This window comes from Rhinopithecus roxellana, chromosome 21 (genome assembly GCF_007565055.1).
Source record: "Rhinopithecus roxellana isolate Shanxi Qingling chromosome 21, ASM756505v1, whole genome shotgun sequence".
Lineage (NCBI taxonomy): Eukaryota > Metazoa > Chordata > Mammalia > Primates > Cercopithecidae > Rhinopithecus > Rhinopithecus roxellana.
Window position 1 is genome coordinate 56742059 of NC_044569.1, and position 27916 is coordinate 56769974.

General features: G+C 40.3%; 1 protein-coding gene across 3 annotated transcripts in view; it reads right to left on the bottom strand.

Moving 5' to 3' along the window:
- EPG5 (ectopic P-granules autophagy protein 5 homolog) overlaps positions 1–27916 on the bottom strand; it is a 136006-nt gene that overhangs the window by 9188 nt on the left and 98902 nt on the right. For 2 of the 3 annotated variants that reach the window (XR_004055685.1, XM_030925971.1), the window contains exons 35-42: positions 19009–19115; positions 13299–13474; positions 10292–10477; positions 9528–9737; positions 8356–8500; positions 3163–3405; positions 1636–1852; positions 928–1143 (exon numbers count right to left, since the gene is read on the bottom strand). Coding sequence is in view for 2 of the 3 variants with exons in the window: in XM_030925971.1 (XP_030781831.1) it covers positions 928–1143; positions 1636–1852; positions 3163–3405; positions 8356–8500; positions 9528–9737; positions 10292–10477; positions 13299–13474; positions 19009–19115 (1500 nt within the window). In the remaining variant the exon portion in view is untranslated. The remainder of the gene's footprint in view (positions 1–927; positions 1144–1635; positions 1853–3162; positions 3406–8355; positions 8501–9527; positions 9738–10291; positions 10478–13298; positions 13475–19008; positions 19116–27916) is intronic. The other variant, XM_030925972.1, reaches the window with a different exon arrangement.

The following is a 27916-nucleotide window of genomic DNA, read 5'->3' on the forward strand; positions in this document are numbered from 1 at the left end:
TTTTTTCTTTTTTTTTTTTTTGAGACAGTCTTGCTCTGTTGGCCAGGCTGGAGTGCAGTGGTGTGATCTCGCCTCACTACAACCTCTGCCTACTGGGTTTAAGCAATTCTCCTGCTTCAGCCTCCTGAGTAGCTGGGACTACAGGTGCTTGCCACCCCACACCCAGCTAATTTTTGTATTGTGTTTGTATTTTTATTTATTTATTTATTTTTGAGATAGGGTCTGACTCTGTCACCTAGGCTGGAGTGCAGTGGCATAATTTCAGCTCGCTGCAACCTCTGTCTCCTGGGTTCAAGCGATTCTCCCACCTCAGCCTCCAGAGTACCTGAGACTACAGGCATGTATCACCATGCCTGGCTAATTTCTGTATTTTTTGGTAGAAACGGGGTTTTACCATGTTGGCCAGGCTGGTCTCGAACTCCTGACCTCAAGTGATCCGCCTGCCTTGGCCTCCCAAAGTGCTGGGATTACAAGTATCAGCCACCACGCCCGGCCACCAACAGATCTTAACCCAGCTTGACTACTGAACAGTTCACTAGACTGAGTCCCTCACAGGTTCTGGGTTTCCCTGAACCCATCAAGTGCTCACCTGACTTGGCTTTTAAACTAAGCTCGCATACCATCCATGACTGGTTCCAAACCAAAAAGAAATCAGTAGTGCAGTTAGGTTACAAAGTCCAAACATAACAGGAGATACTATTAAAAATAATGTTTGAACTGAAAATTTTTTAAAAAGGTAAGAAAAAATTAAAAATGCTTTTTAGAATATAAAGATGTAATCAGGCTGTGTTTTCTTTTTTTTCCATTAATCTCTCTGGAGAACCTAGATCCTAAGTCGAAAAACCTACTAAAGTATCACAACCTGTAAGTAGGTACAGATGTCTGAGGCCTGTTTAGAAGAACAGTGTTAGAAAGGCGCTTCCTTACCTGTTAGACAAAGGCGACTTCCGGCCCAACCCAATTGCTCCCAGGATCCCAGAGCTGAGCCTCTCCTCAGCCACGAGGTTCTGCCTGCTCTGAACCATGAGCAGAATTCGAATGACAGATTCTGTCAGGACGGAGTCATTCTGCTCTGTCTGAATGAGGGAGAGCTGAAGGACTTGGTGCCACCACAAAAACAGCTTTGCCTCTTCCTCCACGGAGCTAGGGGAGGCACCAGAGGAAAATAAAATTAGAAGTAAATTTTTTCCACTCCAATTTAACTGCAAGTCCACATCAGAGTTTTAAGGATAGGAGACATTCAGTACTTAAAAAGCATAGGCTAACGGTTGATGTCAATAGAGCAATGGGATTGCAACCACCGCCATCTGTGGAACATCTACTACATGCCACCGTGATGAACTTCGTGTTCTTCACTTCATCCTCATGACAGCCCTATCAGGTAGGGGTTACTATCTCCACTTAACCGTTAAGGAAACTGATGCTTGGTGTTTCAAAGTGCCAGTTTTAGGAAACAAAAAATCTGCTCAGAAGATTAGCCCATTAAGAATCTTTCCAAAACAACTGTCACCATACCTTAAAACCTTATTTTGTATGCACCACTTGGTTCTGTGTACTTAAAGCTACACTTAAGCTCTAAATTCCAAGTTAACCAAATACAGCAAGTTTGATGTAACAGCCTGAGGGCCAACGTACCTTGGGTACACCTGTTCCAGCCACTTGCTTAAGATGAGCAGCACTTTCATTTCGTTCCTTAGAGTCTGTTCGCTGTTTAAACACTGAAGCAGGTAGACGTAAAGAGTCAAGTAACTGCCCAGGGTAAGGCACTCCTGCAGGAACTCTTCCATGGTGAGCTCGGGAACCTGAAGGGATACCAGAATGGGCCCCCATCCTGAGTTCTGATTGAGAGGGCCTAAGAACGTGAAGAAGAGACATCAAAATATAGGCAAGAATCCAATTACTTGACAACTCTAGCAAATACCTTCACTTTAAGCTTCATGATTTTTTTTTTTTTTTTTTGACATAGCAACCTATGAGATAAGCTTCATGTCAAGACAACGTTTCTTACAGTGACCCTGGAGGCTACAAAAGTCAAATATACCTCGGGGCTCAGACTGGGAAACCCTTGGGCCAGATGCTTGTCCCCAGCCTAGCCACCAGAAAGGTTTAAGAAATCAGAATTCAGGGCTGCATATGAATAAATCACCTTTCTATCACACTATGATCCTTAAAACCACATGTAGACACTGCCTGTCCTGATCAGCTAAGAGGTTTAACTTTAATACCCTTTTTAAGAACATATGAACACTTACGCTTTCCCACGGGAAACTCTTATCACTCAATCTGTGAGAAGTTTTAGTTATCAAAGCTTAGTCTACCTCATGTATTGAAACTGTTTGATTTTTAGGAACACAGATGAGTTTGGAATAGCAGTGTTATTCTAATGGTTCTCCACTCTTTGGGGAAGGGAGGGTGGGCTGGCATGGTGACATGCACACCACCTCCATGGGTGGGCATGTGCTGTTCATGGGGAGTCAGGACAGGGCAGATGGCAGGTTGTGGGCACTTCCTGTATCCTTGCTCCGATACCCTCCTTCTCACCCCTCTTTCTCTCCCACTGACTGCAGTGTGATGTGTTATCTGGATATCAGAGGTGAGAAGTGCTGTTCTCAGCAATTCTTAATCAGACTAAGCCGCTTCCAGAGTCTGAGAGTTTAGAGGTAGACAGTAAAACAGATTTTTAAAAAGGAGTGGTGACAATGAATGAGCCCTTCATAATGCTTTAAAAGGTCTGACAAGCAGCAATTTTAAAAACTTCTATGAAAACTCCTTTTACCAAAAGTGACAAAAACAGGGAAAATTAACCTCATGGACCATGGTATATAGCATTTGTTTTGAGGACTATGACTTGGCCTGTGACACAACACAATTTGCATGTCATAACAGGTTGGTCTGACCCTCCAAAACCAACGTGAAGTGGATTAGAGCTTCTCTCCCTTGAAACGTGATTGTACTAACAGACATGGCCACAGGTTCTCGTGCTAACTGCAGATCTTTATGGAAAAGACATATATTCAGAAACATCCGCAACATCTGCAGAGCAGAAAATTAGAATGACAAATCCCTCACTGGGAAGAGTCTAGAAAGATATCTCCTGATGACAATGCTTTCATCTTTCTGGAAAAGACCAATACAGTGGAGCGTAAGATGACCTCCTCTTACTTTCTTTGAAGTAGGCAGTGATGCAGGCTTCTGTAGTCTCAGCCATGTGGCGGACGGACGCCAGGCTCTGGCAGGCTGCCGTTAAAAGGGGCAGCACCACCAGCCCATGCATTTTTTGGCCAATCCAGGTCCGGATACTGCCCCGAAGGAACTCTGCCGTTGGAATAGTCGCGTTGTTCATCATCATCAGGACTTCCATAAAGAGGCTGCTGAGGGCCATGTGGCGGGTCTGGCTTTCCATATCTGAAAGAAACATAGAGACACTCAAGAATGGCTGCCAGAAAGGTGCTATCCATGTGATCAGGAGAATAACAGTACTTCAATCTTAGCTGCTCTCCAGGCAGATACTCTCCAGTGCTAGTAGCTGACTGCAAGGGACCAGAAGGAAGGCTCTGGATGGTGTTGAGTTTGTACAGATAGTATGCGGCACACAGTTTCTAAGAGTAAAAGCAGGAACTACTGTGAGTTCCCTGGGTACAGCAGCATAGCAGAGCAATACCTTAATAAATAGACAAATCTGAAGCTGGTGTGAAAGAGTAACTTATCAGAACATGCCTAGTCAGTCTTTATTTTCCAACCTTTGCTCATGGAAAACCAAATACGTAGATCTCACCAGTCATTCAGTAAACCGAGTAGCAATAGTACCCACTATCACTGCCATCGCTGTCAATATTCTAGGGTGATTTCCACACATTAAAGGTTATTACTTAAAACTAAATATAAATGTAAGGAAAAACCTTTGCAAAGCATCCTAACAGCAGCTCTTTTATTTCTTTGTTTTTTAAATAAGGAAAGTAAATCGACTGGTAATTTTTCAAAAAAGTTGGAGGTGAAAAGAGAGGAATTCAAGAAAAAGAACAAATTCATTTTACAAGAGAACTGCAAATAAGAGAAGGTCACTGAGGTAGATTTCTTCTTCACATTCAAAAACAGAAAATATATTTTACTGAGAGTTAACTGGAATAATTATGACAACTCTTCTAGCTCTCCCTAAGCTGGGTACATTTTGTTTTAAGGAGTAGAACTGTAGCTTTCACACCACAAGGATTCAGTATCTATGTCAACAGGAAGGGTAAAAAGCTGAGAGATCTTATTCATCGCATCTATCAAAACAAATTCATCTACTTAAGCAGGGTTAAATAAACCCTCACTTAATCTTTCTGTACGACCTACTTACTTTCAAGCAAGGACTTAAAAAACAAGTTTGAGAGAGATAATAACAGTATGTCTGTCTATTTCTTCATGTATTTCCATGGGTACAAATATTCTTGGAAGTAAAGACTCATCTCTGAATTTCAACTGAATAGCAATTTAAATTTTATCTCTTAATTATGACTAATAGGAATAGATTACTACAACAGACCCCAGTCTCTCCCATTTCTGTTCATCATCAACAGGGCTCTCAAATCTTTTCCTAAATACCATATCTGATCCTATCACTCTTCTGACGAAGATCTTTCCAGAATACCCTTCTCCCCTTTCCCTGGCCAGCTATTATTCAACCCTTCTGGTTCAATCACATCTGACCAACTCTAGAACAGTTTCTCCAGCATTGCTTGCTGATACTTCTTTTCCATAAGATTCACTGAATGTGGCTGACTTGCCAGGCTGATGCTAAAATTTTAGATACTATCTCACCTGATACTTACAATATCTACATGAAACAGGTATGATTATTAACAACACCTAGCACTGTTTCATGTTTATTGGTCAGCAGGATATTTTCTTTTGCAGAATGTTGTTTCAAGGGTCTCGTCTATTTTTTTCTACTAAGTTGTCTTTTTCTTCCTTGTTTTATCTGGTGTGACAATCTTAATCATTCACAGTTACTATAATTAATTACTGATCTAGCTGAGTCTAAGTCTACTGTCTTCCTGTATGTATCCTATTTGTCCCTCCTATTCTACATTCCTTTTTCTCTCTTTTGCCTCTTTTAGATTATTATTCTATTTTTTCCCTGTTTCAGCTTGAACACTAAATCCTCTCTTAAAATTCTCATAGTGGTTATCCTATAAATGAAAACATGCATTCCTGATTTTTTGAAGTCTGATGTTAATTGGTTCCCAGATGATGTAACGGCTTTGGAACATTCTAACTTCATTTCTCCACTGTTGCCATAACCCAATAAGCCATTTCTATTATTATTGTTGCATACAGTCAGATTTCATTTGGATTTACCCACATATTTACCAGTTTCATTGTTCTTCATTCTTAGTTTCTTCCTATTTATTTTCTCTTTATTATTTCCTCCCTTCTACTGTCTTTGTTATTTTGATGTCTTTTTAAATAACTGTTTAATGTTTTTTAATTTTTACCTTTTAAAAAAGTCTATGATGAGCATTTAAGGCCCTGAAAGTAAATGATACGGTTTGAATCTGTGTCCTCACCAAATCTCATGTTGAACCGTAGTCCCCAGTGTTGGAGCAGAGTTTAGTGGGAGGTGGCTGAATATGGGGGTGGGTCCTTCATGAATGGTTTAGCACCATCCTCTTGGTGCTGTTCTCATACTAGAGGTCTCAGAGATGTGGTAGTTTAAAAGTGTGCAACATCTCCCTCTCACTCATTCTCTCTCTTGCTCCTTCTCTGGCCATGTGGAGTGTTACTCCCATTCTGTGTTCTGCCGTGACTGTTAAGTTTCCTGAGGCCTCTCCAGAAGCCAAGCAGATGGCAGCATCATGCTTCCTGTACAGCCTCTAGAACCATGAGTCAATTGAACCTGTTTTCCTTATAAATCACCCAATGTTGGGTTTTTCTTTATAGCAGTGTCAGAACAGGCTAAATCCACATCCCACAAATTTTGATGCACTGTATTTTACTATTCAGTTCTAAGTATTTTAAATTTCATTATGATTGTTCCTTTGGCCATCAGTTATTTAAAAGTTTGCTTCTTAATTTCCACAGTGTTTTTCCCTCTAGTTCTATTTAGTTACTGATTTTTTTTTCTATGTCATTTAACTTCAGGGCAGAAATACACAGAGATGAACATCTGGCTTTTACAAAGTTTTCTGCCTTACAGTTCTATTTATCTGATATTAATATAGCTATGCCAGCTTTCTATTTTAATATTTGCCTGATATAATCATCTAATGGAATGCTTTCTATATCCTTATGCTTTTAATGTATTTTTTATAAACAGCTTAAAGCTAGATGTTTTTGGTTATTAATCTACCTTAACAATCTTTGTCTTTTAACTTGAGAATTAGTCCCTTTACCAGCACACTTGAATTTTATCATCTTATTCTGGTTATTTTTCTCACTTTCTCCATGCTTCCTTTCTTGCCTTCTTTGGACTGAACATACTTTGGCCATTCTTTTTATCTCCCTCTACTGACTTGGAAATTGTACATTTTAATTTCTATTCTTTTGGTTAGGTTAGTAGGGTTTTGTTTTGTTTTGTTTTGTTTTTTTAATTTTGCCACTGGTGCTTCTGCAGGTTCACTATAGTGTATACAGGTTTGAATTTCTTTCCATATGTCCTGCTTGGGATTTGCTGGGTTTACTGAATTTGAGGATTGTTGTCTTCATCAATCCTGAAAATTTTCAGCCGTACTATCTCTTCAGATATTGCTTCTCCCCAGTTAAGTATCTCCTCTCCTTCTGGAATTCTACTTGGATAATAGGATGTATATTAAACCTTCTCAGCCTATCCTCTACGCCTTTTAACCTCACTTTCACATTCTTTTTGCTTGTTTTAGAGATGGGTTCTCACTGTGTTGCCCAGGCTGGAGTGCAGTATTCAGACACAGCCATTGCACACTGTGGCCTCGAATTCCTGGCCTTAAGCAATCCTCCTGCCTCGGCCTCCATGCCCAGCTCACTTTTACATTCCTTCTCTGTTTCTCTCTGCTGCAATCTGAGTATTTTCTTCAGTTTTATTTTCCAGTTTACCAATTTTCTCTTCAGATGGGTTTAATCTACTGTTGAACTTATCCATTAACTTTATTATAATCTTTATATTTTTCATTTCTAAAATATATAAATCTCTCAAATCTGCATATTTCTACAATCCCTTGCTTCTTACTGATATCTTCAATCCTCTCTTATTTCAGCATATAATAAAAATATCTTTTTGCTTACTGTACTAATTATTCCACTATCTTCAATCTTTTCATTTCTGACGCTGCTGTTGTTTTCTATTACTTTGCTCATGGTGTCTTGTTTCCTTATGTGTTTTGTGACGTTTTTTACTGTGACTTTCTTGGAACTGTGAGGCTTGAGTTAAAGATGGGTTTCTCCAAACAGGATCTATGGTTGTTTTTTGCAATGGCACTGCCAACCCAGAACTACTCTAAATTCTTAGACTGAGGTTGTTGTTATTGCTGCTAGGTAATCTGAATTCTTGCTTCAAAACCACATGAGGGTCAGCTTATCAATTCTCAAAACAGATATCGCTTTTCCTGCATAAACATTTAACCTAACAACATTTCGTACATAAACATTTAACCTAACAGCAAGGCCAAAACGGGTAACTGTCTTTGCCTTCCTTTCACAAGAGGAGGTTTACTTCTAGATCATCTTTACAGTAAAAATGTCACCCTGTGGATTATGCATGGGATTTCCTCTTAGGCTCCCATCTTAGGCAGGCCCTGGGCTTTACCGCCTCCCCCTAATATCCAAACATGTTCAGCAAAACTCTTCAGGGTGACAGCAGCCTCAGAACTCCATCTGCCTTGATGCGTTTCTCCTTTCACTTAGGTTCTGGCCTCTAAGGTTTTCTTACCTTTTTGCCACTCTACTGATAAATTTAATTTCCAGTTTCTTGAAAACATTTCATCCAGCATCTAGTTTGTCTTCAGCAGGAGAGGCAGTCAGTATGTCTAGTCCACCAAACTGCCAGGAGCAGAAGTTCTCCATACACAGTTTCTTGACAAGTCTATAGGTGATTCTGAAGTGCCCTCCCAGTTAAAAGCCAAAATCCCTAGAAATACTGCTCAATAAAAGGTCTCTGGTATCTCCTAATCATTAGATCCCATTGTCCAGCTTAACGGTCAGTCTCACCCATCACCCACCAGCATCTGCCAGTGTCAATCCTTCCCCACTGCTCAGTCCCTGGTGTCCAAACACCTCTCTGATCATTGCTTCTCTGGAAAGAGGAGAGCCAGTGTCCTGAACACCCTCCTGATCTCACAGTGCCTCACGCACAGCAGGAATGCATTGACTGAATGAATACAGGACTTCCGACTAGTCACTTACCGGGTGGGTTAAAGATAATGATATCATCTAAGAGCTTAGACATTTCCTGTTCTAGGACTGCTAAGGTGATTTTTCCATTTTGTTCCAGGGTGCTGAGGAATTGAACCATCTGATGAGTAAAAGCTTGGCATTTTGGAACTGCGTCCTGACAAGACAAAAAAAAAAATCATTCAAATGAATCCAAGCAAGGAATGTTAATTGCATATTTCCTGGGAGCATGGCACTGCAATGAATGCTTGGGTAGGGAGTAGAGGAGACAGAACAGGAAGCCACATGAAGACTTAGTCCCACGTGGCCCAAGGGCCCTGCGTCTAGTAAAAGGCAAATCTATGGTAACACTTTGACCAGGGCCCATGTTTTCCCAAATTCTGGCAGAATACTCTTCCTTTTTTACTACAAGAATAACAACCAAACACTAACTACTTGCCAGACACTTTTCCAAAAACTTTTATGTTCATTATCTAATTCAAACCTCACAACACCACTTTGAGGCAAGGTACTTTTTTTTTTCTTTTGAGACAGAGTCTCACTCTGTTGCCCAGGCTGGAGTGCAGTGGTGGGATCTCCGCTCACTGCAACCTCTGCCTCCTGGGTTCAAGCGATTCTCCTACCTCAGTCTCCCGAGTAGCTGGGAATACAGGCGCATGCCACCACACCCGGCAAACTTTTGTATTTTTAGTAGAGATGGGGTTTCACCATGTTGACCAGGCTGGTCTTGAACTCCTGACCTCAGGTGATCCGCCTGCCTTGGCCTCCTGAAGTGCTGGGATTACAGGCGTGAGCCACCCTGCCGAGCCTTTGCAAGGCACTATTTCTAATCAGATGAGAAAACTGAAGGACTTGCCCTGTCAGACCTCAAGCTCATATTACTACCCTTCCTCCCTCCCATTCTGCTGCCAATGACATTCAGATCATGAAACCAGCAACTTGCTGGCAGCCCTCAATCCTTTTGACCTTTTGTCAACATGTGACATTGCTAGTAAGTAAAGGCTCTCCCAAAAGGAGAACTCAACCCAAAAATCTACAAGGCCAAAAGATGAGTATATGATAATACACATCCTCCAACTTCCTCTGCTGAGCACTTCCTAGGTTCAAGACTGTCCTTTGCAGCACTTATGCTACTACCAATCTCCAAGAACAGTCCCTGCCTTTTAAACTACCTCTCAACTTACAAGATGCTTCTGGCTGTCAGCAGGAATAGAAAGGCCCGCAGACACTTTTAGGAGCTTCATGATTAATTCAGCGTAAGATTCTTTTGCCAGGATGATGGACGGCGGGTAATGGCTGCTGAAATAACCTAGCACACTCTGGTACGACACAATATCCACGAGATGCCATGAAAGTGAGCTTGTCTGTCCAAGAAGACTAAGTAAAGGTGAATCCTAAAAATAAAACACATATTCCTTTAGTTCCAGAGCCCCAATTTTTCCAGAAATATGTGTTGCTAACTAGTCTGTCGAATAACCACTAAGATGGCCTATGGTAAGCACAGAACAGTTACAATATCAAGTAAGTATCTACTCGAGTTAGGGGTACTAGTGAAAGCAATAACCAAAGTCTTGGCAAAAACACATTCATATTAAGATGTATTGAGTATCTGGAACCCAGGTTCTTTTCTTTCAAATGAACTCTCTGTTCTGGTGGGACATGCCAAAATTGACTTCAAGAAGCATACAAGAGATTGAACTAGATATTAATGAGATGTAAAATAAAGCTGATTAATATATTCTAACTCAGTGTGGTTCTTTGCATAATTTAGAATCAGATAATGAGCTATCCAAGAAAATCAGGCATCTGGTTAAAGGTACATCTCATATGCCAAGCATCTGTTCACACTGATGGGGCACTGGAAAAACAAATGAAAAACTATGACCTAGTAGAAAGCAAAGATCTAAGCAGCCTTGCCAAATTTTTGCCATAAGCTTCCCCAACTTACTGTTTGGTCTACCAGTTGAACTTCCTTTGCCAATAAAATCATCATGAAAAGGAGGCAGACAATCATGCTGCGGGTTTCTGGGTGGGGACTGGGATTCCAGGCATCAGAGAGCACACTAACCCAATTGACTTCACAGAGTACAGACCCCAAAAATAAGAAACAGCTCTTGGGGCTTCCTCGTTCCACCTAGAAGGAAATGAATTAAAATCAATGTGTTGCCTTGTGCTATCTATGTATCTGGAAAATGTATGTAAATTATTTCATAATTATATTTTTAAAAAACACTTTTTCCCCAGATTATATCACTTACAATCCCACCTCCTAGAGATTTAGACTTAATATTTGTAATATCTCTCCTCCCACAATGTATGTGTGTATATTTTAGTTTGTCTGTTCAGATTTCAGCATTTATTCCAATCATTCTTAACAAGTGAGGAATGACCTTCCCTAACCCCAACCTGGGTGGAGAATCGCTGCCACAGTAAGTCACTGGAGCTGCAGGGAGTGTATCAGAACCCTCAGGTGTGCCAGGACAGGGCAAAGCTGAGATTTACTAGTCAGTAGTTCCCAAACTTAAGTGCGCATCAGAACTAAATGGAAAGTGTATTAAAACAGATTGCTGGGCCTACCCCTAGAGCTTTTAATTTTGCACGTATGGGTTGGGAGCTGGAATGTGTAAGTTCCCAGGTAATGCTGATGCTTCTGTCCCAGGGACCACATTACTTTGAGATCTACTACACTAGTGTATATTATTTATATTGCCTTTTTTTTTTTTTTTTTTTGAGATGGAGTTTTACTCTTGTTGTCCAGACTGGAGTGCAACGGCACAATCTCGGCTCACCGCAACCTCTGCCTCCCGGGTTCAAGCAATTCTCCTGCCTCAGCCTCCCGAGTAGCTGGGCGCCCACTCCCATGCCCAGCTAATTTTTTATTTTATTATTTTATTGCTTATTTTTTATTTTATTTTTAGTAGAGACCGGGTTTCTCCATGTTGGTCAGGCTGGTCTTGAACCCCCAGCCTCAGGTGATCTGCCCACCTTGGCCTCCCAAAGTGCTGGGATTATAGGTGTGAGCCACCATACCCGGCCTATATTCCCTTTTTAATGTAATGTTGTATTATAACAATGTCTCCCCATTATTAATCTTTACAATTTTTGATGACTGCATATTTAAATTCTATTTAAAATATATCAGAGAGGCTGGGTGCAGTGGCTCACGCCTGTAATCCCAGCACTTTGGGAGGCTAAGGCGGGCAGATCACAAGGTCAGGAAATTGAGAGCATCCTGGCTAACATGGTGAAACCCCATCTCTACTAAAAACTCAAAAAATTAGCTGGGCCTGGTGGCGGGTGCCGGTAGTCCCAGCTACTTGGGAGGCTGAGGCAGAAGAATGGCGTGAACCCGGAAGGCGGAGCTTGCAGTGAGCCAAAATCACGCCACTGCACTCTAGCCTGGGTGACACAGCGAGACACCATCTCAAAAAATAAAAAAATAAAAATAAGAGAATGAGGAACAGATGTACTATAAAGTATATAAGAAACCTCAAAGATCTCTTACAAGCTATTTCAATACTTCTAATTTGTTTAAAATAAAACATGGCTACTCATGAATTTTTCCTTTCAACATGAAGATTAAAAACTCTAGTCTATTTATAAAATCATGATCAATTGAATTTGGTGATGATTCATTTCTTCTCATTACTGTTATTATATTATGCTAACTACTAATTCTCTTCCTTTTAGAAAATGATTCTTCATTGTCCATTATAATCAGTTCTCTATCCTCACCCTCAACCCCACCAAAAAAATATAGTTTATTATGCCAAGAAGACACAAAGAATTAAAACATCCCCAGCTTCTGGGGTGGTCAGGGTCATCTGCCATTAGAATAAAACTCCTAGAGACAGAGTCTACAGCATCCCTTAACAGGCTGTGCTACTATTTAATCTGTCTTATAGTTAAGGTCATCCTTTTACTTAGTTAAAACTCCATCTTATAGTTCTTTAAACCACCTTTCTCTAGTATGGTCATAATGGTGATAAATATTTACTTAATGCCTATCTCATATACTAAATCTAGCTATAAAATCATTCTTAAGTCTTGAATTTCTCTGGAACAACTGCCCTTAGCTTTTCTTGCATTTCAGCTACTGAGGAGTGGCTGACAAGATAGCACAGATGGGCTTCCATTAAGGGCACTAAAAAAGTTAAGTACATTTTGCTAACTGTCATAAATAAGTGTACATCTGTATCAAAGCACTTAAGGTATCTCAGTAATAAATGTGATAGTAAGAGTAAACACTAACTGATGAGACTATGAACAAATGAACTGAAACTACCATAAAAACCTAAGACAAGTGTGTAATTAAAAAAAAAAAAAAAAACGAAAAGCAATAACAGCTCCAAATGCCTGACTGGTATGTAAGTTACACTACACTGTTTGTTTTCTGGTTTTTGTAACCATTGTTTCTACTGCAAAGACTCGCACATACTCTCTTTTTTCAGGTCATTTCAGGTCTATACACGATTATGATGCATTCATCGGTTGTCACAATGCATTTTATCTCATATAATCAAATTATTCACTTGCATGACTGCTAAAAGAAACTAATAGCTTCAGCACCAATTTACATTTTGCTTTAATAGAACATTTAACAATATGCAGTTGATGACACAAACTGTAATGACACAAACACATCAACAACAACCAAGATTAAGCGTAATGGAGGCATTAAACTATGTACTCACACATGACAAAGCCTAGGGGATGACTGACATATTACAGATAAAATCTTTCTCTGGGTTTTAAAAATGGTCCTGTAGATGTTTTAACACAATGAAATGACTTCCATGGGACACAGTTTTCCACAAGCACCACCGAGGCAACACAGAATGTATTCACGGTCCACGCTGGCACACACTGCCACTATGCCTAACAACCACAGTGACCAGGCTGCTCCCTGGAAACCAGATCTCTCTAGGCTGCAACCAAGGGAGTGAAGGGCTTACTTTGAAGAAGGCCTCCATGAGCATCTGGTCAGGGTGCAGGTCCTTCCACGGCAGTTTCCGGTACGCGCTATGGAAAGTGTACAGAATGAACTCTGGCATTTTGGGTGCTGTACATGCTTCACAATAATGCATTAGGTGCAACCAAAGGGCTCCTTCATCACCTGGCAACAGCTTATCTAGAATTTAAAAAGAAAATAGAGCTGAAGACCTTTGGTTTACCTTTTTTAAAAAAAATGCAAATTTGAACTAAAAATCTAAAACTGAAGGTTCTTGTTATTGACCCAATTTCAGATTTTCATGTGGGGAGAGTGGTTAAGGGGATTACTGGCAGATTAGTAATAAAGAATGGCACTTCATCTCCCCACTTGAGTAACTGGAGTGAGCAGACGCTCATTTTAAGCTTTTCTTTAAAATTTCTAAATATATGGCTTTTTAACCGAAATACGCTCCTACAGCCTGCTGCCCTCAGTATGTATTCAGCTTTACACGTTTAGCGCTTCATTCATTTGGCACTCAGGAGAAATCCAATATTCCCCAAAAAGAAATGTTCCATTTTTTAAAAGAAGACATACAAATGGCCAATAGGTGTATGAAGAAATGCTCAGCGTCACTGATCATTAGGGAAATGCAAACTAAAACCACAACAAGATATCAGTGCACAGCTGTTAGGATAGCTGTTATCAAAAAGATGAACGATAACAAGTGTTAGAGAGGATCTGGAGAGAAAGAAACTCTTAAACACCGTTGGTGGGAGTGTAAATTAGTACAACCATTATGGAAAAAGGCATGGAGGTTCCTCAAAAGCCTAAAAATAGAATACCATATGATCCAGTAATCTCACTTCTGGGTATACATCCAAAAGAAAGGAAATCGATAGGTTGAAGGGATAACTGCACTCCCACTTTCACTGCAGCACTATTCACAATAGCCAAGATATGGAAACAACCTAAGCACCCTTCAAAAGATGAATGGATTTTTCTAAATGTTGTGTACACACACAACGGAATACCAGTCTGCCTTAGAAAAGGAGGAAATCCTGTCATTTGCAACAACATGAATGAATCTGGAGGACATTATGCTAAGTGAAGAAAACCAGGCACAGAAAGACAAATGCCACCTGATCTTACTCATATGTGGAATCTAATAAGTTGAACTCACTGAAGTAGAGAATAGAATGACGGTTACCAGAAGCTGCGGGGTATCAGGGGGAAAGGGAGGGAATGAGGAGTTGCTGATCAAAAGGGCACAAAGTTTCAGAGGGCAGGAGGAATAGGTTTCAGGATCTATTGTACAGCAGGGTGACTACCATCCACAACAATGCATTACATATTTCAAAAGAAGAAGAGAACAAACTTCAAACGTCTCATCATAAACAATGATAGGTAAGTAAGGTGATGGATACCTTAATTAGCTTGATTTAATCACGCCACACTGTAAATCACACTGTACCCCATCAATGTATATAATTATGATTTGTTAATCAAAGATAACATTAATAATAATTTTTTAATTTAAGAAACAGTGGAAATGTTCCAAATGACTGACACTTAATTAACCCTTGGTGCAATGAAACTAGCCTATTAACTGTCATTCATGTAAATCATTCTAAAATAAATCTCACGCTTTTCTGAGACCTGGATTATTACTCAATATTATCCTCACAAGTATCAATTCCATTAATGTCTTCAAGGGCTAATGACTATATAACGGACATTTAGTCTAAAACAAGTGGTTTCAGACTTTCTGGTTCCATGCAAATGGAAAGCAGTCAAAGAAGAGCGAGCCACACACAGCAAAAACAAAAACCTGACGGTGTTTCTCAACACAAATCTTTTAAGAAATGGCCAACGAGGCTGCGTGCAGTGGCTCATGCTTGCAGTTCCAGCACTTTGAGAGGCCGAGGCAGGCAGATCACTTGAGGTCAGGAGTTCGAGACTAACCTGGCCAACATGGTGAAACTCTGTCTCTACCAAAAATACAAAAATTAGTCAGGTGTGGTTGCAGGTGCCTGTAATCCCACCTACTCAGGAGGCTTAGGTGGGAGAATTGCTTGAACCAGGGAGGCGGAGGTTGCAGTGAGCCAAGATCGCACCACTGCACTCCCATCTGGGTGACAGAGTGAGATTCCTTCTCAAAAAAAAAAAAAAAAAAGCCAATGAGCATCAACACATTGTACCAGACAACTCTCATTTCTAATATGCTTGTGCTCTCAATTCCACAACCCAGCATGAAACAGGAATGCATATTCTTAACAATCTTTAAGATAGAGGTTAACGATAGCATTCATTTAAATATGGATAAAAGACAGTTTTGTTTAGATAAAGCTGGGTAAGTATGTAGAAGATATCCAGTAGGATGTCTTAGGATAAGACTGAGCTGATAGTTCCAGCCAAGACACAAATTCTATGACGTCAGAAAAATTCTTTCCATTTTCAGGTTCCCACTTTCCTCATCCATAGAAGGAGCTAGTGGATCAGATAGTATCACTAAAAAGCTACAATACTTCTTCATCCTACCTTGCAAAGCTCTCCTGTTTCCTTTCTTTGAACCCAGCTACCAAGTCTTGATTCAAGTTTGTGTACCCTCCTGTCCCTATGCCACTTTCTCATTTTATTTATATACAAAGGCAAGAGAGCCTTGGGGTGTTTTCCTCTATACTAAGAAATTAAATACGGCCGGGTACGGTGGCTCACACCTATAATCCCAGCACTCTGGGAGGCCAAGGTAGGCAGATCACAAGGTCAGGAGTTCAAAACCAGCCTGACCAATATGGTGAAACCCCGTTTCTACTAAAAATACAAAAATTAGCTGGGCGTGGTGGCGGGCACCTGTAGTCCCAGCTACTTGGGAGGCTGAGGCAGGAGAATCGTCTGAACCCAGGAGGCGGAGGTTGCAGTGAGCCAAGATCCTGCCACTGCACTCCAGTCTGGGCAACAGAACAAGACTCTGTCTCAAAAGAAAAAAAAAGAAATTAAATACATAGCCTTTATGACTATCATTTGGTGCTCAAATCTTTTTCTCAGTAATCAATATATTCTGGATGGTAAAAAGCAGCTAGAAGTCTGCCTTTCCAAAAAAAAAAAAAAAAGAGTACTACTAGGATTTCATGTGTTACTCACTGAACCACTATTTATCAAACACACACTGAGAATATGGCATAATCCCAGTTTTGTAGGGGGCAAAAAGAAGCAATGAATAACATTTGTTATTCTATGAAGAGTTAACACCTCTTCAAGACAAGATCAGATACGTAAAAGATAAATCAGAAATACAAATAAGGTACAGCCAGACAAAATGAAATGAGCTATCCAGCCATGAAAAGGCATAAAGAGACTTCAATGCCTATTACTAAGTGAAAGAAGTTCATCTGAAATGCTATGATTCCAACCATAGGATATTCTAGAGAAGGTAGCACTATGGAGATAGTAAAAGGATCAGGGGTTGAGGGGAGGGAAGAGATGAACAGGTAGAGCACAGAGAATTTTTAGTGCAGTGAAACTGCTCTGTATGATACTACAATGGTGGGCACATGTTATTTGTCATTTGTCAAAACCCACTGAATGTGTTCACCAAGAGAAAATGCTAATGTAAACCATGGACTTTAGTTGATAATGATGTCTTAATGTAGGTTCATCAATTATAACAAATGTATCACCCTGGTGTGGAATGTCCAGAATGGGGAAGGTCTGTGCATGTGTCGGGGCAGAGGGTATAAAAGAATTATTGTACTTTCCACTTAATTTTGCTGTAAACCTAAAACTGCTCTAAAAAATAAAGTCTGTTAAACAAAAAATAAAATCTATTATGGAAAAAAAAAACAAAATTGGATGACATATGGTTAACTGTATGTATTAGCTCCTTTTTACACTGCTGATAAAGACATACCCGAGACTGGGTAATTTATAAAGAAAAAGAGGTTTAACAGACTCACAGTTCCACGTGGCTGGGGAGGCCTCACAATCACGGTGGAAGGCGAAAGGCACGTCTTACATGGCAGCAGGCAAAAGACAGAATGAGAACCAGGCAATAGGGGAAACTGCTTATCAAACCACCAGATCTCATGAAACTCATTCCCCATCAGGAGAACAGTATGAGGGAAACCGCCCCCATGATTCAGCTATCTCCCACCGGCTCCCTCCCACAACACATGGGAATCGTGGTAGCTACAATTCAAAATGACATTTGGGTGGTGACATGGCCAAACCATATCACTCTATAACTAAATGCCACACAAACACATGGCAGCCACAGAAGCACTAGGTACGCTCAGTGAAAGAAAACACCACGGGCCAGAAGCAAAGACGAAGCCAGAGTGTTAAACAGATGTTGAAACCAGCCAACCAGGACTATTTGCCTGCTGAGTTTTAACAGCACAAGAGGACAGAACATGAGGTTTTCCAGAACATGAGGTTTTCTAAGGACTATATACTTATTGACAGGGCAGAATGGGGCAAAAGAGGAAACTTCTCTGCCTTACCCTGGATTGTGAGTCAGGAGAGATAAAAAAGTTTACTGTGAGAATTGAGGCCAGTCTGCAAGTGAGTTTGGGGTTTAATTTCATGTAACTTGTAGCATGGGGAACCCCAAACCAAGAAGTTGAGCAGTTCCAACTGACAACAAATGTAGATCCTCTCTGGAGGCCTTACATACCCTCAGACTAGGCCTTATGAGATTCCCATCAGTCTCTCTAAATATGGGCTCACAATACAAAATTTAAAAACGCACAAGGAAACAAGCCTCCAAGAACAAGAATCCAAAGGAAAATTAAACAGCAGCATAAGGCAACCCCCAACAGGAATTTTAGATAATAGAATTATTGTATATACATCATAAAGTAAGCCTGTTTAAACATTTTAAGGAAATAAAAAATAGAATTTTTAATGAAAGAAAAGATACTACCAAAAAGGATCAGGATAGATTTGAAAAACAAACAAATAGATCTAGAAATGGAAAAAATAATCACTGAAATGAAAAATTCAATTGATATATTTTAAGCAGATGAAACACAGCTGGAGAGAGACTAAAGAACTGGAAGGAAGACCTCTAGAAATTACCCAGAATAAAGCAAAAAAAAAAAGACAGAAAATATGAAAAAGAGGGTAAGAGTTAGGGAGGACAAGAAGAAACTCAACATGCAGGATAGGCAATACTGGATGACAGAAAGACTGCAAATTTACCATAACTGAGAAACTCAGAGCAACCTAACAAAAAAAGGTAAGAAGTTACATACTTAAAGGCCAGGCATGGTAGCTCACACCTGTAATCCTAGCACTTTGGGAGGCAGAGGCGGGCAGACAGCCTGAGCTCAGGAGTTTGAGACCAGTCTGGACAACATGGTGAAACCCCGTCTCTACTAAAAATACAAAAAAATTAGCCAGGTGTGGCGGCATGCACCTGTAGTCCCAGCTACTTGGGAGGCTGAGGCAGGAGAATTGCTTGAATCTGGGAGGCAGAGGCTGCAGTGAGCCCAGATCGCGGCACTGCACTCCAGCCTGGGCGACAGAGCGAGACTCCATCTCCAAAAGGAAAAAAAAAAAAAAAAAAAGAAGAAGTTACACTTAATACTAAATAATTGTATCAGTGACCTTTCTTCATCACAGATAACTGCCTATTAAATAAAAATTCAGTAGAGAAAAGTAGAAAGAAAAGACTGACTGAATGACTTAGGGAAAAATGAAAACTAAGCAGAGACAGCCTGACATCTTCCTACCTTTAAAACTCTCATGCAGTGACTCAATACAGTCAGTGAACAGCTGCACAATGCTTGAGGCCACCACAGTATCACTCTCTAGCCAGGGGTAATGGCGCTGTTGGCTGCTTTAAAGAAAAGAAACACACACTTAGGAATGCAACCATGATTAAATTACTGTAAGTGTCAGTGTCGGGGGCTGGCCTAAGTCCTGGAAGCCTGTCCATTATGTGGGCCTGACACACATTTAGAATACTTCAAAGGCTGTAAATACCTGCAGGCAACTGTAGCTTGTAACACCAGCCATATAATTTTCTTTCCTCTCCTTCCTACCCCTTTATTCCAATGCAATTATATTTCTAAAATGTGCTATACAAATAACCCTTAAATTAACATCTTTTTACATCGAATTTAGACCCTTTGATATCTTGGTTACATTTCAAATGCCGTAGAAAAACACCCTAAGGCAGCTTCAACAGTTTTCCCTACTCAAAGCATTAAAAAAAAAAAAAAAAAAAATCAAATTCACATAACAAAGAGACGGCCAAAAATTAACAAATAGAAAATGACCAAAGAAATTTTTTTTTTTTTTTTTTTGAGAAAGAGAGTTTCTCTGCCACCCAGGCTGGAGTACAGTGGTGCAATCTCGTGTCACGGCAAACTTCACTTCCAGTGTTAAAGCAACTCTTCTGCATCAGCCTCCCGAGTAACTGGGGTTGTAGGCGCCAACCACCATGCCCAGCTAATTTTTGTATTTTTAGTAGAGACAGGGTTTTACCATGTTGGCCACACTTGTCTCAAACCTCTGACCTCAAGTGATACACCTGTCTTGGCCTCCCAAAGTACTGAAATTACAGTCGTGAGCCACCACGCCTGGCCCAAAGAAATGCTTCATATGAAAATTTTAATTGGCCGGGCACAGTAGCTCCTGCCTATAATCCCAGCACTTTGGGAGGCAGAAGTGGGCAGATTGCTTAAGGTCAGGAGTTCAAGACCATCCTGGCCAACATAGCAAAACACTGTCTCTACTAAAAATACAAAAAAAAAAAAAAAAAATTAGCTGGGCATGGTAGCGCACATTTGTAATCCCAGCTACTCAGGGGGCTGACGCAGGAGAATTGCTTGAACCTGGGAAGCAGAGGTTGCACTGAGGCAAGATCACGTCACTGCACTCCAGCCTGAGCAACAGAGTGAGACTCCGTCTTTAAAAAAAAAAAAAAAAAAAAAATTATTTTCTGAATCTGGTCTAGAAAACTCAATATTCAAATAAGTTCCATTAATTCTTACTGGAAAGAAACAAGCAGCCAACATTATAGTAAGCAGTCTATATATACACAGTCACTATAAAATCTTGAAGCTTGCAGATTATTCAGATAGCCCTCTAGCAAAAGCAAACATTCAGAACCTTTTACACTTTCCTTAAGTGGCTCGTAAAGCAACATGGGTTAATGCAAAGAGTCTAGAAACAGAAGTCTAAGACCTGAGCTCTAGTCCCAGCTTCGGCACTAACAAACCAGCTATGAGACTTGAGTATGATATTCATGTTCTCTGAGTCTCAGAATCAAGTTCAAGTTTTTGAAAATACCTCCTATGATGTGATATTTACCACTGTCGTAATTTCTTTTTTTTTTTTTTTTTTTATGGGGACGCTTTGGAAAATATCCACTTTATTTTTTCAGTCAATTATTTTAATACCACTTTTAAGGTTCCTTTTATGTATAAGTGTGAGTCTACTGATATTGTTGAAAATTAACATTGCTCTTGGTGGAGTCATGTATCTTACAATGAAAGAGATTGAACTCATGAGCAATAGAAAACATTGTAATTTTAGAAGAAATGAAAGTGCCATAGAGAAAAAAATGTTAAGATATGTGATGCAGAGTGGCTACGGGTGAGCGAGTCAAGAGTTTTGTAAAAATTGGTGGGTAGAATATTCAAATTGGAGGAAATATTAGCTGTGAATGCCCACTAAAGAAAAATAATGTAGATTGTTTAAGAAAACTGCAAGGTATAGTTTGAAGAGATAAGGCAAATGGGTGAGCAGTAGGATATGAAGATTTAGAGATAATCAGTGTCTAGAACACATGAACTTCAGGAAGCACTGGAAGGGATATAAAAAGCATATAAAACTATCTGCTATGTGTATTATGAAGATCACTTTCTCTGCTCTTTCCTGAGTAGTATAGGATAAGGAAGCAGGAATAGCAACCAGGAGATTATTGTTCTCATCTATTTGAGAGATACCAGGTTAGTGGTGGCAGAAGACTTGAGTGAGATGTTTCCAGATTTGAGATGTTGTTTTATTTTTTATTTTTTATTATTATTATACTTTAAGTTCTAGGGTACATGTGCATGACGTGCAGGTTTGTTACATATGTATACTTGTGCCATGTTGGTGTGCTGCACCCATCAACTCGTCAGCACCCATCAACTCGTCATTTACATCAGGTATAACTCCCAATGCAATCCCTCCCCCCTCCCCCCTCCCCATAATAGTCCCCGGTGTGTGATGTTCCCCTTCCCGAGTCCAAGTGATCTCATTGTTCAGTTCCCACCTATGAGTGAGAACATGCAGTGTTTGGTTTTCTGTTCTTGTGATAGTTTGCTGAGAATGATGGTTTCTAGCTGCATCCATGTCCCTACAAAGGACACAAACTCATCCTTTCTTATAGCTGCATAGTATTCCATGGTGTATATGTGCCACATTTTCTTAATCCAGTCTGTCACTGATGGACATTTGGGTTGATTCCAAGTCTTTGCTATTGTGAATAGTGCCGCAATAAACATACGTGTGCATGTGTCTTTATAGCAGCATGATTTATAATCCTTTGGGTATATACCGAGTAATGGGATGGCTGGGTCATATGGTACATCTAGTTCTAGATCCTTGAGGAATCACCATACTGTTTTCCATAATGGTTGAACTAGTTTACAATCCCACCAACAGTGTAAAAGTGTTCCTATTTCTCCACATTCTCTCCAGCACCTGTTGTTTCCTGACTTTTGAATGATTGCCATTCTAACTGGTGTGAGATGGTATCTCATTGTGGTTTTGATTTGCATTTCTCTGATGGCCAGTGAGGATGAGCATTTTTTCATGTGTCTGTTGGCTGTATGAATGTCTTCTTTTGAGAAATGTCTGTTCATATCCTTTGCCCACTTTTTGATGGGGTTGTTTGTTTTTTTCTTGTATATTTGTTTGAGTTCTTTGTAGGTTCTGGATATTAGCCCTTTGTCAGATGAGTAGATTGCAAAAATTTTCTCCCATTCTGTAGGTTGCCTGTTCACTCTGATGGTAGTTTCTTTTGCTGTGCAGAAGCTCTTTAGTTTAATTAGATCCCATTTGTCAATTTTGGCTTTTGCTGCCGTTGCTTTTGGTGTTTTAGACATGAAGTCCTTGCCCATGCCTATGTCCTGAATGGTACTACCTAGGTTTTCTTCTAGGGTTTTTATGGTATTAGGTCTAACATTTAAGTCTCTAATCCATCTTGAATTAATTTTCGTATAAGGAGTAAGGAAAGGATCCAGTTTTAGCTTTCTACTTATGGATAGCCAATTTTCCCAGCACCATTTATTAGGGAATCCTTTCCCCATTTCTTGTTTCTCTCAGGTTTGTCAAAGATCAGATGGCTTTAGATGTGTGGTATTATTTCTGAGGACTCTGTTCTGTTCCATTGGTCTATATCTCTGTTTTGGTACCAGTACCATGCTGTTTTGGTTACTGTAGCCTTGTAGTATAGTTTGAAGTCAGGTAGCGTGATGCCTCCAGCTTTGTTCTTTTGACTTAGGATTGTCTTGGCAATGCGGGCTCTTTTTTGGTTCCATATGAACTTTAAAGCAGTTTTTTCCAATTCTGTGAAGAAACTCATTGGTAGCTTAATGGGGATGGCATTGAATCTATAAATAACCTTGGGCAGTATGGCCATTTTCACGATATTGATTCTTCCTATCCATGAGCATGGTATGTTCTTCCATTTGTTTGTGTACTCTTTGATTTCACTGAGCAGTGGTTTGTAGTTCTCCTTGAAGAGGTCCTTGACATCCCTTGTAAGTTGGATTCCTAGGTATTTTATTCTCTTTGAAGCAATTGTGAATGGAAGTTCATTCATGATTTGGCTCTCTGTTTGTCTGTTACTGGTGTATAAGAATGCTTGTGATTTTTGCACATTAATTTTGTATCCTGAGACTTTGCTGAAGTTGCTTATCAGCTTAAGGAGATTTTGGGCTGAGACAATGGGGTTTTCTAAATATACAATCATGTCATCTGCAAACAGGGACAATTTGACTTCTTCTTTTCCTAACTGGATACCCTTGATTTCTTTCTCTTGCCTGATTGCCCTAGCCAGAACTCCCAACACTATGTTGAATAGGAGTGGTGAGAGAGGGCATCCCTGTCTTGTGCCAGTTTTCAAAGGGAACTTTTCCAGTTTTTTTCCCATTCAGTATGATATTAGCTGTGGGTTTGTCATAAATAGCTCTTATTATTTTGAGGTACGTTCCATCAATACCGAATTTATTGAGCGTTTTTAGCATGAAGGGCTGCTGAATTTTGTCAAAGGCCTTTTCTGCATCTATTGAGATAATCATGTGGTTCTTGTCTTTGGTTCTGTTTATATGCTGGATTACGTTTATTGATTTGCGAATGTTGAACCAGCCTTGTATCCTAGGGATGAAGCCCACTTGATCATGGTGGATAAGCTTTTTGATATGCTGCTGAATCCGGTTTGCCAGTATTTTATTGAGGATTTTTGCATTGATGTTCATCAGGGATATTGGTCTAAAATTCTCTTTTTTTGTTGTGTCTCTGCCAGGCTTTGGTATCAGGATGATGTTGGCCTCATAAAATGAGTTAGGGAGGATTCCCTCTTTTTCAATTGATTGGAATAGTTTCAGAAGGAATGGTACCAGCTCCTCCTTGTACCTCTGGTAGAATTCAGCTGTGAATCCATCTGGTCCTGGACTTTTTTCGGTTGGTAGGCTATCAATTATTGCCTCAATTTCAGAGGCTGCTATTGGTCTATTCAGGGATTCGACTTCTTCCTGGTTTAGTCTTGGAAGAGTGTAAGTGTCCAGGAAATTATCCATTTCTTCTAGATTTTCTAGTTGACTTGCGTAGAGGTGTTTATAGTATTCTCTGATGGTAGTTTGTATTTCTGTGGGGTCAGTGGTGATATCCCCTTTATCATTTTTTATTGCATCTATTTGATTCTTCTCTCTTTTCTTCTTTATTAGTCTTGCTAGCGGTCTGTCAATTTTGTTGATCTTTTCAAAAAACCAACTCCTGGATTCATTGATTTTTTGGAGGGTTTTTTGTGTCTCTATCTCCTTCAGTTCTGCTCTGATCTTAGTTATTTCTTGCCTTCTGCTAGATTTTGAATGTGTTTGCTCTTGCTTCTCTAGTTCTTTTAATTGTGATGTTAGAGTGTCAATTTTAGATCTTTCTAGCTTTCTCTTGTGGGCATTTAGTGCTATAAATTTCCCTCTACACACTGCTTTAAATGTGTCCCAGAGATTCTGGTATGTTGTATCTTTGTTCTCATTGGTTTCAAAGAACATCTTTATTTCTGCCTTCATTTCATTATACACCCAGTAGTCATTCAGGAGCAGGTTGTTCAGTTTCCATGTAGTGGAGCAGTTTTGATTGAGTTTCTTAGTCCTAAGTTCTAGTTTGATTGCACTGTGGTCTGAGAGACAGTTTGTTATAACTTCTGTCTTCATACATTTGCTGAGGAGTGCTTTACTTCCAATTATGTGGTCAATTTTGGAATAAGTGTGATGTGGTGCTGAGAAGAATGTATATTCTGTTGATTTGGGGTGGAGAGTTCTCTAGATGTCTATTAGGTCTGCTTGCTGCAGAGACGAGTTCAATTCCTGGATATCCCGGTTAACTTTCTGTCTCATTGGTCTGTCTAATGTTGACAGTGGGGTGTTGAAGTCTCCCATTATTATTGTATCGGAGTCTAAGTCTCTTTGTAAGTCTCTAAGGACTTGCTTTATGAATCTGGGTGCTCCTGTATTGGGTGCATATATATTTAGGAGAGTTAGCTCTTCCTGTTGAATTGATCCCTTTACCATTATGTAATGGCCTTCTTTGTCTCTTTTGATCTTTGATGGTTTAAAGTCTGTTTTATCAGAGACTAGGATTGCAACCCCTGCTTTTTTTTGTTCTCCATTTGCTTGGTAGATCTTCCTCCATCCCTTTATTTTGAGCCTATGTATGTCTCTGCATGTGAGATGGGTCTCCTGAATACAGCAGACTGATGGGTCTTGACTCTTTATCCAGTTTGCCAGTCTGTGTCTTTTAATTGAACCATTTGGTCCTTTTACATTTAAGGTTAATATTGTTATGTGTGAACTTGATCCTGCCATTATGATATTAACTGGTTATTTAGCTTGTTAGTTGATACAGTTTCTTCCTAGCCTCGATGGTCTTTACATTTTGGCATGTTTTTGCAATGGCTGGTACCAGTTGTTCCTTTCCATGTTTAGGGCTTCCTTCAGGGTCTCTTGTAAGGCAGGCCTGGTGGTGACAAAATCTCTAAGCATTTGCTTATCTGTAAAGGATTTTATTTCTCCTTCACTTATGAAACTTAGTTTGGCTGGATATGAAATTCTGGGTTGAAAATTCTTTTCTTTAAGAATGTTGAATATTGGCCCCCACTCTCTTCTGGCTTGTAGAGTTTCTGCCGAGAGATCTGCTGTTAGTCTGGTGGGCTTCCCTTTGTGGGTAACCCGACCTTTCTCTCTGGCTGCCCTTAAGATTTTTTCCTTCATTTCAACTTTGGTGAATCTGGCAATTATGTGTCTTGGAGTTGCTCTTCTCAAGGAGTATCTTTATGGCGTTCTCTGTATTTCCTGAATTTGAATGTTGGCCTGCCCTACTAGGTTGGGGAAGTTCTCCTGGATGATATCCTGAAGAGTGTTTTCCAAGTTGGTTCCATTTTCCCCCTCACTTTCAGGCACCCCAATCAGACGTAGATTTGGTCTTTTTACATAATCCCATACTTCTTGCAGGCTTTGTTCATTTCTTTTCCTTCTTTTTCTTTTGGTTTCTCTTCTCGCTTCATTTCATTCATTTGATCCTCAATCGCTGATACTCTTTCTTCCAGTTGATCGAGTCGGTTACTGAAGCTTGTGCATTTGTCACGTATTTCTTGTGTCATGGTTTTCATCTCTGTCATTTCGTTTATGGCCTTCTTTGCATTAATTATTCTAGCTGTCAATTCTTCCACTCTTTTTTCAAGATTTTTAGTTTCTTTGCACTGGGTACGTAATTCCTCCTTTAGCTCTGAGAAATTTGATGGACTGAAGCCTTCTTCTCTTATCTCGTCAAAGTCATTCTCCGTCCAGCTTTGATCTGTTGCTGGCAATGAGCTGCGCTCCTCTGCAGGGGGAGATGCACTCTTATTCTTTGAATTTCCAGCTTTTCTGCCCTGCTTTTTCCCCGTCTTTGTGGTTTTATCTGCCTCTGGTCTTTGATGATGGTGACGTACTCATGGGGTTTTGGTATAGGTGTCCTTCCTGTTTGATAGTTTTCCTTCTAACAGTCAGGACCCTCAGCTGTAGGTCTGTTGGAAATTGCTTGAGGTCCACTCCAGACCCTGTTTGCCTGGGTATCAGCAGCAGAGGCTGCAGAAGATAGAATATTGCTGAACAGCGAGTGTACCTGATTCTTGCTTTGGAAGCTTCCTCTCAGGGGTGTACTCCACCCTGTGAGGTGTGGGGTGTCAGTCTGCCCCTAGTGGGGGATGTCTCCCAGTTAGGCTACTCAGGGGTCAGGGACCCATTTGAGGAGGCAGTCTGTCCCTTCTCAGATCTCAACCTCCGTGTTGGGAGATCCACTGCTCTCTTCGAAGCTGTCAGACAGAGTCGTTTGCGACTGCAGAGGTTTCTGCTGCTTTTTTTTTTGTTGTTGTTGTTGTTGTTGTTTAGCTGTGCCCTGTCCCCAGAGGTGGAGTCTACAGAGACAGGCAGGCTTCCTTGAGCTGCTGTGAGCTCCACCCAGTTTGAGCTTCCCAGCGGCTTTGTTTACCTACTTAAGCCTCAGCAATGGTGGGCGCCCCTCCCCCAGCCTCGCTGCTGCCTTGTGGTTAGATCGCAGACTGCTGTGCTAGCAATGAGGGAGACTCCGTGGCTGTGGGACCCTCCCGGCCAGGTGTGGGATATAATCTCCTGGTGTGCCCGTTTGCTTAAAGCGCAGTATTGGGGTGGGAGTTACCCGATTTTCCAGGTGTTGTGTGTCTCAGTTCCCCTGGCTAGGAAAAGGGATTCCCTTCCCCCTTGCGCTTTCCAGGTGAGGCGATGCCTTGCCCTGCTTCAGCTCTCGCTGGTCGGGCTGCAGCAGCTGACCAGCACCGATTGTCCGGCACTCCCTAGTGAGATGAACCCAGTACCTCAGTTGAAAATGCAGAAATCACCGGTCTTCTGTGTTGCTCGTGCTGAGAGTTGGAGACTGGAGCTGTTCCTATTCCTGTCGTAATTTCTATAAAACCCTGACAAGTTCAATTGGCTTCTGCTTGTATACTTTCAGGGAAAAAAAAGACTCAGAAGGCAACTCACTGAATTTGGACAGCAATCTACATATTGCAAATGCTTGTGAAATAATGCTTTCATTGCAGAGTTCCAGAGTTAAAGTTAATTCCCACCCAATAATTTTATAGCCAAATTAGTTCCAAAACACAACTGATATAGTAGAGAAAATTCAGTCTCATAAAAATCTAAGAGAACCCTCAGAAGAACAGCATCCATTTTTCTGAAATTAAACACTAAAGTTTGTTCAACCACTTTATTGTGGAAAATGAAATGAGTGCCCAGTTTTGTTCCAAAATTAATATCAAGATAATATCTCTGATGACCCAGACTAGCAATTCCATAAATAGAAAAGGTCTTAAGTTTTGAAAAGAAGCCTTTTCTAAATTTAAATACGGCT